At 46.4% G+C, this 15194-nt stretch overlaps 1 protein-coding gene across 1 annotated transcript in view; it reads right to left on the reverse strand.

The window, feature by feature from the left end:
• FGD1 (FYVE, RhoGEF and PH domain containing 1) overlaps positions 1-15194 on the reverse strand; it is a 42978-nt gene that overhangs the window by 1025 nt on the left and 26759 nt on the right. The window contains exons 6-16 of the mRNA XM_043459744.1: positions 13313-13531; positions 13069-13207; positions 8586-8644; positions 8306-8452; positions 7812-7904; positions 7559-7638; positions 3548-3578; positions 2944-3045; positions 2467-2592; positions 2128-2289; positions 422-565 (exon numbers count right to left, since the gene is read on the reverse strand). Coding sequence (XP_043315679.1) covers positions 422-565; positions 2128-2289; positions 2467-2592; positions 2944-3045; positions 3548-3578; positions 7559-7638; positions 7812-7904; positions 8306-8452; positions 8586-8644; positions 13069-13207; positions 13313-13531 — 1302 coding nt within the window. The remainder of the gene's footprint in view (positions 1-421; positions 566-2127; positions 2290-2466; positions 2593-2943; positions 3046-3547; positions 3579-7558; positions 7639-7811; positions 7905-8305; positions 8453-8585; positions 8645-13068; positions 13208-13312; positions 13532-15194) is intronic.

Raw genomic sequence — 15194 nt, forward strand, 5'->3', positions numbered from 1 at the left:
CTTATGTGGTTTAACTGAGCAACAGGAAAATGTCTGAACTGGGGCTAGAACTGCAGGCTGGTTCAAATACCTCTTTCCTTCCACACCCCAAGCCAGCTAGGCTAGTCTTGAGCATATAATGTTTTCAGGCCTTTGGGCTGTTGCCCTCTTCTCCATCTTGCCCACTCCAAACTGGATTAAGCAGTATCTCATCTCCATTTCAGCTTCCTTCCCCTATAACTCACCCCACTTAGCCTTAGGTACGTTGATCCATAATCACTCCTTGTCTCGAGCCAGTTTTTGTCTCATAAGGGTGGGGGCTTCTGATTTCCCCTTAGGTTCACACTATCTTCCAAGGCCAAGGAGAGGTGAAGGACTGAGAGGAAAGGAGAGTAGCCTGGCTTTGCCAGGTGGCTGAAAGGACCAGGAGAAGGATGCATACCTGAGGAGCTCCGTAGATGTACAGCACCAAGGGTTCGTTCTCAGGGACCACAAACCATGCCTTGTGCCAGCCTTTTCCGCCCTTCTCCATGTAGTGTAGGAAGCTGCAGATGACACTGTTCTCCGCAGCCACTGAGGCCTGTTTCTGTGACCAGAGACATGAGGGGCATCAATATTGATAGGAGGCCTACCTTGGCTCCAGCACCCCCTCAGCATAGGGATTGCTATTCACATGTCTCAGGAGGATCCTGAAGCTCAGGTGGCAGGAGTGATTTGCCCACTGTCAACCCAGTGAGGGAGAAGGCAATGGCAACCCACTCCAGTACTCTCGCCTGGAAAATCCCATGGATGGAGGAGCCTGGTAGGCTGCAGTCCATGGGGTGGCTAAGAGTCGGACATGACTGAGCGACTTCACTTTCACTTTTCCTTTCATGCATTGGAGAAGGAAATTGCAACCCACTCTAGTGTTCTTGCCTGGAGAATCCCTGGGACGGGGGACCCTGGTGGGCTGCTGTCTGTGGGGTCGCACAGAGTCAGACATGACTGAAGCGACTTAGCAGCAGCAGCAACCCAGTGAGATTTGAAATTCAAAGCCAGGCTTATCTGCTGGATTCGGGCCATGGCTACTGCCTCTAAGGCTTGGTGGGAGGGGTGTGTAAGTCTCAGTGGGGGCCCCTAAATGTCAGTCAGGCATTCTTCCATCAGTCCATTTATTCTTCAAGTCATTTATGCATTTACACTTCATCTTTTTTTCAATCTTCCATCACATGCATTCCCTACACTCAGTGAGAAGCAACTTAGTATTGTGGTTAAGGGGTGGGTGGGTAAGGCAGTCAGGCTCAGAATCCCACCCCTAGATGGAAATACTGATATACTGACTTGGAAGGAGAGCATATAGGGCTGTTCTGAGGATTAAATTAGTTACTATATGTAAAGTGCTTAGAAGAATGCCTGGCATGAAGTTAGCTTTCTTTAAGTGTTAAATAAATACCTCAATTTAGTTACAAAGCATAAGTTTATGTATGTGCATATATCTAGAAAGATAGGAAGCATAAGCATTAATGTGGTAATCTCTGTGTTAAAGGAATTTGTAGTAGTAGCATAGTCACTAAGTGATGTCCGACTCTTTTGCAACCCCATGGACTGTAGCCCAACATGCTCCTCTGTCCATGGGATTTCCCAGGTGAAAATACTGGAGTGGTTTGTCATTTCCTTCTCCAGGGGATCTTCCCAACTCAGGGATTGAACCCGTGTCTCCTGCACTGGCAGGTGGATTCTTTACCACTGAGTTACCAGGGAAGCCCTGGGTTAAAGGACTATGGTGTTTTTATTATTTTTGGCTATGACGTCTAACTTTCTTCAAAGCACATATCTATTGTAATAAGAAAAGGTATTTTGTTAGTTAAAAGAAAATCCCAGCTCTGCCACTCACTGTGTAACCTGGGCCTCAGTTTCCTCCTTTGTAAAACAAGAATAGGAAAAGCATTGATAGATAAGTTACTGTGACGATTAAACATCTAAAGCACTTAAATAAAAATTACTCTTTGACTCACTTTTGTACTCATTTTACTCACGCGAAGCCTGGATCACTTGGTTCAGTGCACGCACGTGGTATTACAATTTCAGAAATGCCCAGGCCTTAGTCACCACTGCATGAGTGGCTGGGGCCCCTGTGGTCAGTTGAGGGTTGAGGGGCCTGGCTCTTACCTCCAGGATGGACCTCCGGCGCTGGGGTGTATGCTGGCTGCAGGCTGGGCTGCTCCCGGGTACCCCATGCAAAGCCACGTAGCAGTCAGTGCACACACGGTTGGAACGGTTGTTGTCATAGACAAGGCGAGCCCGGAACTCGGAGCACTTCCCACAAACCACCTGGGATGGCAAGTGGGTAAGAACAGCCTGATTCCAGTGGGTCTTCCTCTTCAGTGTACCAACTCCCACAGTGGACTTCACAGCCTCCCCCTACTTAGAGGGTGCCCTCTTAGAAGTGGGCCTTTGGGTTGCCAGCCTGTCTGCTCCATAGCTCTGCCCCTGCCTCTCAACACTTACATGTCCGCAGGCCTTGCAGTGGTGCCTGCGTTTGGTGATGGAATTGAAGGGCTCCTGGCAGCGCATGCACATGGTGACTTCCTTTTCTCGGATGGGCGTAGGTGCCCGCTTTCCAAGATCCACATTCTGGAGAGAGAGCCAGGTCTCCAGTCAGAGAGTCAAACTCAGACTCCCCAGCCCAGTCCATCCAGCCCTCGCCCAGGCTTGGATCATCACTGGTAGGCAACAGACAGATTCAGAAGACCTGCCTTTGAGTCCTGGCTCTGCTCTACTTCACTGTGCTACTGAAGACCTGTCACTTGTACCAATACTTTCCAGGCATTGGTTTCCCCAATAATTTCTCTATGACCCTACCAACAGAAGCCTGTGCTTCTGCAGTCATCTACTGCCTCTCCGGGAAGAAGAGAGGAGTATCTCAAGGTAAGGTGGCCACCTGGAGGGGATCCTGGTGCAGAAGGAGGAGATATGGACTCTTACCGGAGAGTTGGGGGGTGTGTCTTCATCTTCCCTGTTTGTGGAGTTTAATAGCTTGAAGGTCTCCAGCGTCTGTTCATGCTTCAGGAGGGTAGAGTTGATGGCCTGGGAGAAGTGTAAGAAATAAGAGGTCAAAACACAACTATCTATTTCCACCCTTACCTCACTTTCCTATAAACTAGCTTGGAGTCAGAAAAGTTGGATTCTAGACCCAGCTCTATACCTTGCTAGACGTATGACCTTGGGTAAGTCCCTTCCCAAAATCCAGGTCTCAGTTCTTATATTTGTGAAATGGGGGAAGGGGATCAGTGGCTGAAAAACCACAGAAGGCCTTCCTGGCAAATGTCTGGGATTAAATGTTTTACAGGGCTTAACTCACTGAGGTTACACCTTCAGAGGAGCCAGCTTTCTAAAGAACTGGGTAGTTTCTGCTTATCCTCTGGACCTCAGTTTGCTTATCTGTAAAATGGGGATGGTAAAATTGACTGGAAGGCAGATGTCCAGGCCCATTATGGTCAGATGTGAATATTAGGGGAGAGCCCACCACCCCCAGAAGACCTGTTAATACTCTTCCAGCCCCCTACCACAAAGCCTTCTTAGATGTTACCTGGACCCAGTCTTTCTTCTCTTCCTCAGTCCTTGGGTAGGGAAGGTGGTGGGGGCAGGGGGAAAGAAAGATGTTGGGTTAGGCAGGCCAACCAAAAGCAATTGGAGTGGTAAAGAGCAGATGTTTTGGAGTTGGAAAGATCTGAGTTTGACCTTGCTTCTTCACTTACCACTTATGTGACCTTAGGCAAGTCATATAACCTGAGTTTACTTATTCAACAGTTACTAATACTTTCCAGACCCTGTGCTAGGAGCCTGGGCCTCAGAGCAGACCCTACCATCAAGGAAGGAGCTCATGGGGGCAGACATGGACAATACAGGGGAATCAGTGCTGTGACAGAGGGAAAATGGGGCTGAGGAGCCCAGGAAACTTGTCCCATCCTGGAGTTTGGGTGGGGGCTGCTAAAGATGGTTTCCTCAAGGAGGTACTAGCCCTCAAGTAGAGGGGGTCAGGGTGAAGTGTGTGAATTAGCATACAGAATGTATAGGAAACCATGAATAGTTCCCTGTTTCTGCTAGAATGTCAAGTTTGAGAAAGGAGGGCAGTTTATTTTTTTTCACTTGTAAGAATGGATGATAATTACCAGCCTGAGTTGTTCTGAGCAGTAACTGGAAAGTGAAAGTTGCTCAGTCGTGTCCAACTCTTTGTGACCCCATGGACTATACAGTTCATGGAATTCTCCAGGCCAGAATACTGGGGAATTTCCCTTCTCCAGGGGATCTTCCCAATCCAGGAATCGAACTGGGGTCTCCTGCATTGCAGGCAGATTCTTTACTAACTGAGCTATCAAAGCAGTAACTGAGGTGATGTGTAAACTGCCCAGCACAATCCTTGATACACTAGGTACTCAATCAGTGTGTTGCCCCTTCCCTTTGCCTTCCTTCCCTAACTCTCCTGTCTGCCCTGGTGCAGGCCCATCAACAGCTCACTAGGAGTAGGGGCCAGCCTCTTGGCTGACTCCCGCCTGGCCTCCTCTAATCTCCTTCCACATTTACACTCCAGTGAAAGCCACTCAATCATGTCTGACTCTTTGCAACCCCATGGACTATACAGTCCATGGAATTCTCCAGGCCAGAATACTAGAATGGGTAGCCTTTCCCTTCTCCAGGGGATCTTCCCAACCCAGGGATCGAACCCAGGTCTCTCACATTGCAGGCGGATTCTTTACCTGCTGAACCACAAAGGAAGCCCATCTACACTTCAGACATCAAAAGTATTTTTCTAATATGAAAATATGACTGTATCCTTAGGATCATTTCATGAAAAATAAGGATGGGAGTCAATATTTAGCTACAAGAATATCCACTGCAATGCTATTTATTGTCATGAAAAATTAGAAGCAATCTATGTGTCCAACAACAGGGGCTCAGGTTTTAAAAAAAGAAATGATGGTATATATCACTACTTCCACACAAGATAAGTGATAAAGCTGTTTATAATATGTTAACTCAAAACAACATATATAAAATAAACATAGCATTCCCTTTTTGTTTAAAAACACATGTGCCATGAGTGTTTACATTTGTCAGAACTCATCGGTGGTACACTTAAGACCTGTGCATTTCACTCTGAAAATTTTGCCTCAAGAAAAAGGAGGAGACCTTAAACAAATATTGAATGCTAGTTAATGATATGCATGCCAAAGTCTTTAGAGGTGAGGTGTATGATATCTGCAACTTACTTGGTGAAATGCATTAAAAAAATAAGATGGATTGGTAGGTGGATGAAATGATCGATTTGTGATAAAGTAAATATAGCACAATATTAACACTTGAATCTACATGGTGAGCTTGGGTGTTCACTGTATTTAAACTTTCCTGTATTTTGGAAAATACTCATAATAAAATATGGAAAGGAAACATTGTGTGTTTCTGTGTGTGCATACATATGCAAATAGAGGAGAAGCCAGAAAGAGTTTCTGCCAACACATTAGCACTGACTGTCTCTGGGTGGTACAGTTCTAGGGGATTTTACTTTATTCTGATTGTATTCTTTTTTACAAATTATTTTTTATTTATGTATATTTTCTAACTTCTTTGCACTAAACAATATAGCTTTTGATGTTTAAGAGCCACAATAGTGTTTTTGGCAGTGCATACTTAAGTATATAGGGGTGAAGAGTTATGTCTGTAATTTACTTTAAAATGGTTCAGCAAAATATTTATATGGCAAAAATATATACTGATTCCTAACTCAGTGCTTCTAAACCCTGGTGCCAGGTTGAATCATACGAGCAACATCACCTTCTTTGTTTCTGCTGGAAGAGGAAAGTGAAAGTGAAAGTCGCCCAATGGTGTCCAACTCTTTGTGACCCCATGGACTGCAGTCCATGAAGTCTCCAGGCCCTGATGCACATAATATTAAAATCACTTGGGGGAGCTTTTGAAACTCCCCATCTTCAGGCTATACCCCAGACACATTAAACCAAAGTCTCCAGGGCTGGGTCCCAGACATCAGTATTTTTTAAAGCTCCTCAGTTGATTCCTATGTCACCAAAGTTGAGAATCAGCTAAGTGGTGGGCATATGAGTATTTGTTGTATTTCTACTTTTCTGGTTATTTGAAATTTTTCATTAAAAACAACTTAAAGGGCAAAAAAGCAACCGCAAAGCAAACTCTGCATGCCTTCCCTCTGCTACTAGGAGAAAACCCTCCACTGCTCGGCGCACCTTCCGGGCCCAGCACCCCTCAGCAGCCCGCGCCTTCCCGTCCTAGCTGGTGACCTGTCCTAGTCATGTGGCTTGTCATTTAGGCTCTGTTGAGCCCTGACTGAGCCCCACATCTGCCCTCCCCTGGTTGTGCCTGTTGTCACTTTTGTTGTCACTTTCCTGGCTTCAGGCCTCTGAGATGCTTAGTCTCTCAGAGCATCAAACCCAACTGCCTTCTCTCATCTTCCAGGACACCCTCTAGCCCACATTCATCTCTCTCCTGCCTCCATGTAGTCCCAGCAATGAGAGTTCTGACTCTGATTTCTTAATTCTTTGCAGCCTCTCAGAAGTAGATCATCTACCCACATGCATTCACTCTCTGGCCCTGAACATGGCCTTGATACCCTATCACCAATTCCAGCTCTGCTTTTTTCTAGCTGCGGGATCTTGAGAAAGGTGTATAACTCTTCTGTGCCTCAGTTTCCTCATCTGTAAAATGGGGTTGATAGTAACAGAGGCTACTTCAAGGGTTTTGAGAGTTCAACTAATAAATTTAAACTTAAGTTAAAATTAACTTAAAACTGTGCCTGGCACAAGAGCAAGTGGTCATTAAATGTGAACTATTATTATAATCATTCAAGTAGGGAATGGATATGAAGGTCCCTTTGTTAAATGGCTGGACATTATTTTAAAAGTTGTTCTTTAAAGATTTTTTTATTATGAAAAATTTCAAGCATACAGAAAAGTAGATAGGATAACACAAGTACATTAAATATATATTCACTACATAGATGCAAATTTAAAAAATATTTTGCTATATCTTATACATATGTGTGTGTGTGTGTGTATATATAGGCTGATATAAATCATTTAAAAATAAGTTACAGATATCATGATACTAAATCTTCAGCATGCATCACCAAAAAAAGGCCATTCCTCTATATCCTCGTATACCATTATCACACCTGAGAAAGTTAGCAATAATGCCCTGGTAGCTAATGCCCAGTTCACGTTTAGGATTTTCTCTACTGTCTTGAAAATGTCTCTTAGGGCTGTTTTTCTCAAACAAGACTCCTATCATGGACCAGGCATTGCATTTGGTTGTTATTTCTCTTAAATCTCTGAATCCACAATAAACTATTTGTGCTATTGTTACTCATGTTTGGATTACTATCTCATTCTTCCCTCTCCTCTAACAAAACCCATCAGAAGAGCAAGCATCTTTGGGGAAAGGGACCCATCCTTTCTCTGGAATACTCTCTCCTCTAGGGAGGTAGCCAGTCCCCTGGCACTAGGTCTAGAATGCCTCAGCATATCTGACAGCGACAGGAGGCTGGAGAGAAGATATAGGCAAGGACAAGTACCTGGCCTGGAGCTCCAGGGAGCGCTGCTTTCCTGACACCAGGAAGGTCCGAGGCAGATTGAGGTTGGAACTTTCCTTCAGCTGAATGGAGAAAGAAAAGGGCTTGGTGAACTACTGAGCTCACCTACTGAGCGCCACAGGGCCCTCGCCCTCTGCACACATGCACACACTTGGGGTCAGAGTCAGAACATCTTTGTTCCTCCCAGCGCCAAGGTCCCACTCCAGGTCCCCCTTTCCCATCTCCTGGTGCTTACCTCCATGCCATCTACATCAATGCGTGCCCGCACGCTAAACTTCTGGCCAAGGAGCCGCAGCCTGGGCACACAGTAAAGGAGGCGGTCGTTGAACTAGGAAGGAAAAGGTTTTGGATGTATGTGTGGAGGCCCCACAAGGGCTATGGCTCAGCTCCCTTCCCTTATAGGACTCCTGAAACTTTACTGCTGGGGACTCAAGGCAATAGATGGAGAAAACACCGACCAGATTGGGCACAAAGGTTGCAAGGAAAGAGCCTAGGCATGGGAGTCACTTCCTAGTTGGGTGACTTTGGGCAAGTCAGTTCTCTCTAAGTTTTAGTTACATAATCTGTAAAGTTGAGAAAAAAATGCCCAGTATAGGTAGTAAAAATACAATGCATTAGTAGAGGAAGGAATGGAGAGCAGGAAGTACAGCCTTAAGTGAGTACCGGGTCAATGCGGCATGGCGGGTGGGGGTGGTGTGGCCCACTTGCACCCCTACCCCTGACACTTACTAGTATGAGGTATCGGTCTTGAGTGGTCCCATTCTTTGCTGACAGCTTAAGGATATGGCCTTCTTTTATGAGCTCTTTGGTGGGGCTGACAATGTCTTCCTCACCTCCTAGCAACTCGTATACCTTCAGCAGCTTGTGCATTCGCTCCTGGTAGTGAGTAAAAGGCAAGGTTTGAAGTTCCAGCCTCCCCTCAGATGTCCACAAGTTGCAAGCCTCCCAACCCCCAGGATGGAGATAGGTGGCTGGCCAAGGAAAGGCAGGGGCTAGAAAGGCCACTCACCATTTTGCGGATGGCAGCATTAGAGTGCTCTGCTGCTGTGGCTATCAGTTCCAGAGACTCTGCAGACAGAGTGGGAGGTCAGATAGGGGCTAGCAGAAAAAAGGCTTTGGGAGCTTCTCTGCTCCCTGAATACCTCCTCCTGGCCTGACCACACCCTCCCCATTCCAGAAAGTGCCGGCCTCAAAGATGTCCATAGCAACATCACTTAAAATCAGAAAACGACTCGATTAATGCCACAGTAGTAGCAGAACCACAGGACATGAAATAGCTGGCAGCCAATAAAACGTAAGCTTAAGGTTATTATTTCCACAAACAAAATAACAGTAATAGTTACACCTGTAACTGGAAGGACATATACCCATGTTTAACAAGTTGTCTCAGGAGCTTCCCTGTTGGCTCAGTGGTAAAGAATCTGCAGGGTTTTATGGGTTCGATCCCTGTTCCGAGAAGATCCCATGTCACAGGATAACTAGGCCCGTGTGCCATGGCTATTGAGCTTGTGCTCTAGAGTGGTTAGCTGCAACTACTAAAGCCCACGCACCTAGAGCCCATGCTCTGCGACAAGAAAAACCATTGTAACTAGAAGCCTGAGCACTGAAGCTAGAGAGTAGCTCCTGTTCACCACTAGAGAAAGCCTGCCTGCAGCAAGGAAGACCCAGTGTAGCCAAAAATAAATAAATAATTTTTAAAAAAAGTCTCTGCAGCAAGAGAGACACAGATGTATAGAACAGTCTTTTGGACTCTTTGGGAGAAGGCGAGGGTGGGATGATTTGAGAGAATAACATTGAAACATGTAGATTATCATATGTGAAATACATTGCCAGCTCAGGTTTGATGCATGAGACAGGCTGCTCAGGGCTGGTGCACTGGGATGACCCAGAGGGATGGGATGGGGAGGGAGGTGAGAGGGGGGTTCAGGATTGGAACACATGTACACCCATGGCTGATTCATGTCAATGTATGGCACAAACCACTACAATATTGTAAAGTAATTAGCCTCCAATTAAATAAATTTAAAAAAAGTTGTCTCTGGATGATGGGACTATGGGTGATTTCACTGTCTTCTTTTTCCGAATTTTTGACAAAGAATATGTATTAACTTTTATAATCAGAAAGCAAGTCATATAAAGAAACAGAGACAGTTCTATTCTTTGTCTCAATAATTCTGACGATAGGAATCTATACTAAGAAAATACGTGTTCTATGTACAAATACACTTTCGTTGCAGTGGTATTTACAATAATGTCAAACCAGAAACAATACAACTGTAGGGGTTCAGTTAAACAGAGTAATGTGCATTCATATAACACAATACTAAACAACCTTTGCAAATGATGCTTTTGTAGGATTTTTCATGATCTGTGAAATGCTCAGGATATTTTAGGAAAAGGAAAGGATACAAACTTGTGTATACCACATGATCTCAATGCCACAAATATATGTGTATTAAAAATACCAGTAAGAAATTATGTCAAAATGTTCCTCACTCTTATTCTCTGGAGTTTTGCATCATAGATGATTTTCTTCCTTGCCTCTTTCAGCTTTCCTGTATTTCCATACTTCCTATTGTGACTAGGTATCAGAAAAAAATACAAAATAAATCCTTACGCATCTCCACACACTAATGAATCTTGTCCATGCTTGAGGCCCAGCTGCACTGTACCCAATTCTTGTTTGCATGGTGCTGGATTTTCCCATTCAGAAAATATGCACAGGTGCTTCTGAAGAGAGTCCACATGGTTGGCTAAGCAAGTGTTATTTTCCCAGGAGGCTGTCTCTCAATGACCAAGTCTTGGTGCTCAAGATCTGTGGTCCCTAACCCAGTTCAGGCCTTTCAGGTGCCAGTCTCCAAGCTCCCAGCCCTTTTCCACCCTAGCTGTCAGAGGGCGCGCTTTTACACACAGCTTGCTGTCACTCCTCTGTTGAAATCTGTCAGTGGTTCTCCTATGCCATGAGGGTAAAGACCCAGTCCTTTAGCCTGGCATTCTAAGCCCTTGGTCAACAGAGGCATCTGTTGACCTCTCCAGCCTTCTCCACTTGCACCTCCCTAAACGTGTCCTGTCTTGCTTCATCTGGCCAACTCAGTCTTCTGGATTCAGCTCAGCTCCTCCAAAAAGCCTTCCCTGAGTACCCAGGCTGGGTTAGGACACTGTCTGGGTTCCCACCTTCCCCTTTGCTCCCTTCTGTCCCGCCAGTCACATTATGTATTCATCATGTATTTACCTATCTGCATCCCTCAGCAGACTAGGAGCTCCCTAGGATGGGGAAAAGGTTCTACCACCTTTTCCTGGGCTCCTGAATAGATGTTTTGCCTAACATTCTTCAACCCTCGTAACAACCTTATGTGCCTTGTTTGTCCAATGAGGAAACTGAGAATCAGAGAGAGAGGTGCAACCCTAGGCTGTGTGCCCCAGGAGGCAGCAGAGCTGACATTAGAGCTTCCCTTTCTTCCACACATTCTGCATGGGGTATGCTGGGTCGTGGAGGTGGGCAGTGCCCAGGAAAGGGGGCAGGAAGAAGACTCTGGCAAGCTGTGGTCATATAAGCTCGGGCCTGTAGAGGCCACTGGGCTCAGACTACTTTGCTATCCGGAACTCTGTCTGGAAATGTCCTGTGTTGGGGTATAGATGGGCTTTTCCAGGGGTCCAGTGGGTATAGGCTCTGGTGATTCAATGTGGGGATTTCAGTCCAGGATTTCTTTTGGGGGTTCAGGCTAGGGAGTGTGGTTTGGGGAGCTTTGTCTAGGAGCTTGGTAGTTTTGTCTGGAAGCTCTGATGGGGACTGGTCTGGGCTGGGCAGTCTAGGATCTTGGTTAGAGTTCAGTCTTGGGCTCAGGGGGGCTGCTCAGGCCAGGAGTTCCAGCTGGCCTGGTTTGGGGAACTCAGTCTAGGGTCCAGGCTCCAGAGTTCAGTCTGGGAAATATAAAGTAGGAGAGTCACTGTGGAACCATAGATATGATTCAGTGGGGCTCAGATCTGGAGGTACTTTCTGGGGCTCTACCTGGGGATTTTAGTTTGATGGGTAAAAAAAAAAAATAGGGAGGTCAACTTAAGATCTTGGGCTGGGGAGCCTAGTGAGCACATCTCAGGCTGGCTGTCCTTCAGTGATTCTCATTCTGAGCAGCTCAGAAAACTGGACTGGAAAGTTCTTTCTGAGGGGCTCATCTCTGGGCTCAGTGTGGGGAGTTCAGCTGGCCAAACTCAAGCTCTGAAGTTTATTCTAGGGACTCATATAGGGCTGAGATTGGTATAAAACAGGAAACTAAGTTAGGTGAACTCAATCTGAGGGCTGATTTTAGGAACTCTGTACCTGCTATTGCTTCTGCCAGGGACATGCTCCTCCCTACTCAGCACATGGCTCTCCTCTTCTTGTTCATATTTGATTCAAATATCCTCTTTTGAGAGGTCACCCAGTCTAAAGTTCGTTCCCCCAGTCACTGTCACATCACCCTCTCATTCTCTGAATCACACATAGCACCTATCTAATGTTCTCCTGTGTATTTATGACTTTTGTCTACTGTTTATCTCCCCGACTAGAACACACACTCCCTGAGATCAAGGACCTTGTCTGTCTTGTTCACCTTCCATATCCCCAGTGCCTAGGACAATGCACAGAGCACCAAGGTACTCAGTAAATAGATGAAGAAATGATCTATTATGTTAATGAAGGAATAAATGAAAATAACAGTCTGGGGAGAGAAAGCTGGGGAGACTCTGGGGAGCACTCTTGGGGTGTAACCTTGAGAAGTGGGTCCCATATTGAAAGAATCAGAATGAAACCCTTGCTAGTGGTTCAGTGTGTACTTGTCTAGGGAGGTGGTATTTTAGCCTAGAGATCCAAATCTGGGAGGCAGAAAATATGGAGTCCAGTCTGGGGTACTCAGTTATGGGGAGGTGATTTTATGGGGTTCTGATCAGACTTGGAGGTTCTTTTGGGAGGGTCATTCTGGGTAGTGACTGGTGGGTACAGAATGAAGCTCTAAATGTGGAGAATGGAAAGTCAGGGACTTGATGAGACAAGTCTCTTCCTGGGGAGCTCAGCAGTGAAGATTCAGTAAAGAAAACTTGGCCTGAGAGGGTCAGTCTGGGCTCTTAGCCTGTTGGCTCAGTCCCTGAGGGTTTAAGCTCAGTTTCATTTTGGACTGGGGACAACTTTATTTGAGAACCAGTCAAGGGGTCAGCCTTGGGGTCTTAACCTAGGGAAGAGATCCCTTTAGGGGATCTTTCTGAGTACACCCATCAAATTCTGGAGTTCCGGTTGGAAATTTCAGGCTGGGGGACTCATGAATGTCCTGTCTAGGTGCTCAGGCAGAGACCTCAACCTGGAGGTTCATCCTGGGGTCTCATTCCAGACACTCAAGGTGGGCCTTTCAGTTTGGAGGTGCTACTCTGAGATCTCAATTACATGGCAATGGAAGGCTGACCCTGTTAGTTGTCTTTGGTGGGGGGGTGGTGGGGAGGAGGGCTCGGTTGTATGCACTCACTTTGGGCGTCCTTGCTGTCCGGGGAGCCATGGGGCAGCTTTAACAGATAGTCCTTGAGAAGCAGCTCATAACGGGGGATGCGCTGCACGGGCTCCAGCATGTGGTGCTGCAATGTCAGGTTGCCACAGGCTTCCTCCTTCTGTGACAGGCAGAAGCAGGAGGGTTCAGGTCTGGCCAAAAACCCCTGACCAGGTGCCCACAGACCTGTCCACCTCAGCCGGCCCCATCCAGCTTCACTGCTTACCTGCACCTCATGGATGATCACTTTAAACTGGGTGGAGCGCTCTGTCCAGGTGTTGACCAGCTCCACAGCTCGGTCAAAGTTCTTCACATACTCGCCATACATTTTGAGGAAGGGTGCCAGCTTCTGCAGGATGTCTCCGATGCGTGGGTAGCGGTCCCTGGGGTGGAAACAGGGGCTGACCTGGTCCTGCTGATCCTTGTCCCACACAGTGCCCCCACTCTACAGGCCATTCTTATCCCAGTCCTGGAAATCTACTTCTCAGCCAGTCTGTTCCTTTGGAAATGTTGCTCATATTATAGAATAAGTAGGCTGAAAGGCTCAGTGTGACCTAAGACCACAGCCTGGGCCCACCCACCCCAACTCTGCCCTGCCCTGAGCATAAGGGATGACACATCCTGGGACACCTGGAAGGGCCACTTCATACACTGCCTATTGATTCTGTGCCCAGCCTTGTACTGGGTTATTCTGGTGACACAAATAAGCCACACTTAGCTGATCCCTGAGAGGGTCATGGTCTGGTAGGGGAGTCAAAGTAACCAGACCTGGTTGCACTCCTCAAGAGTCACAGTCTATTGGAGGACACATAGGACCAAATCTTCATTGGTCACAGTCTGCTGGGGGAGACAAGAAGTGGCCTTGGTTCAGCCCTCAGAGGTCATAGCAGTTGGGGAGATGTAGGAAGTGACTTCATGCCAGTGACTTCATGTAGAATGAAGACGTACTTTATCCTGTGGGTGTGGGGAGCATGGAGATGATTTAATCAGGAAGTAACATGGTCTGGTCTGATTGTTGTTCAGAAAGACCATCATGGAAAGTGATATAGACACTAAAGGATGAATTGGAAGAGGAGAGCCTGGAAGCCAGGAGACTGCCTATGAACCTTGCCTTTCTACCCCAGGACTCAGCTCAGATCTCACCTCTTCCCTGAATCCTTTGTTAATCCCTAGGCTAGTTTTGGTCCCTTTGATTCCCACAGCCTCCCATTCTCAGCTCTATCATTGTACTGATGTGAAAGTATTAGCTGCTCAGTCATGTCCAAATGTTTGTGACCCCATGAACTATAGCCCACCAGTCCTCTGTCCATGGAATTGTTCAGGCAAGAATACTGGAGTGGGTAGCCATTCCCTTCTCCAGGGGATCTTCCTGACACAGGGATCGAACCCAGGTATCCTGAATTGCAGGCAGATTCTTTACCGTCTGAGCCACCAGGGAATAACAATGACAACAATCATAGCACTGATTAAAAAATGGCTCACATTCACTTCAGTTCAGTCGCTCAGTCGTGTCCGACTCTTTGCGACCCCATGGACCGCAGCACGCCAGGCCTCCCTGTCCATTACCAACTCCCGGAGTTCACCCAAACTCATGTCCATTGAGTTGGTGATGCCATCCAACCATCTCATCCTTTGTTGTCCCCTTCTCCTCCTGCCTTCAATCTTTCCCAGCATCAGGGTCTTTTCAAATGAGTCAGTTCTTCACATCAGGTGGCCAAAGTATTGGAGTTTCAGCTTCAACATCAGTCCTTCCAATGAACACTCAGGACTGATCTCCTTTAGGATGGACTGGTTGGATCTCCTTGCAGTCCAAGGGTCTCTCAAGAGTCTTCTCCAACACCACAGTTCAAAACTTAGCACTTAACTATATAGTGGGTACTATTTTAAGCTCTCTACATGTATCAACTCATTCAGTCCTTAAAATAACCCTACAAGGTAGGCTATTATTATTACCCTCATTTCACAGCTGAGGAAATGAAAGCACAGTAAAGTAAGAAACTTGCTTAACAGCACAAATTTAGCAAGTGGCAGAATTGGAATTTGACCCCAACCAATTTGGCTCCTAACCTTATACTTTTTAGGGCTTTGCTATTCTGTTGTAATTTTCT

This window comes from Cervus canadensis, chromosome X, assembly GCF_019320065.1.
Source record: "Cervus canadensis isolate Bull #8, Minnesota chromosome X, ASM1932006v1, whole genome shotgun sequence".
Lineage (NCBI taxonomy): Eukaryota > Metazoa > Chordata > Mammalia > Artiodactyla > Cervidae > Cervus > Cervus canadensis.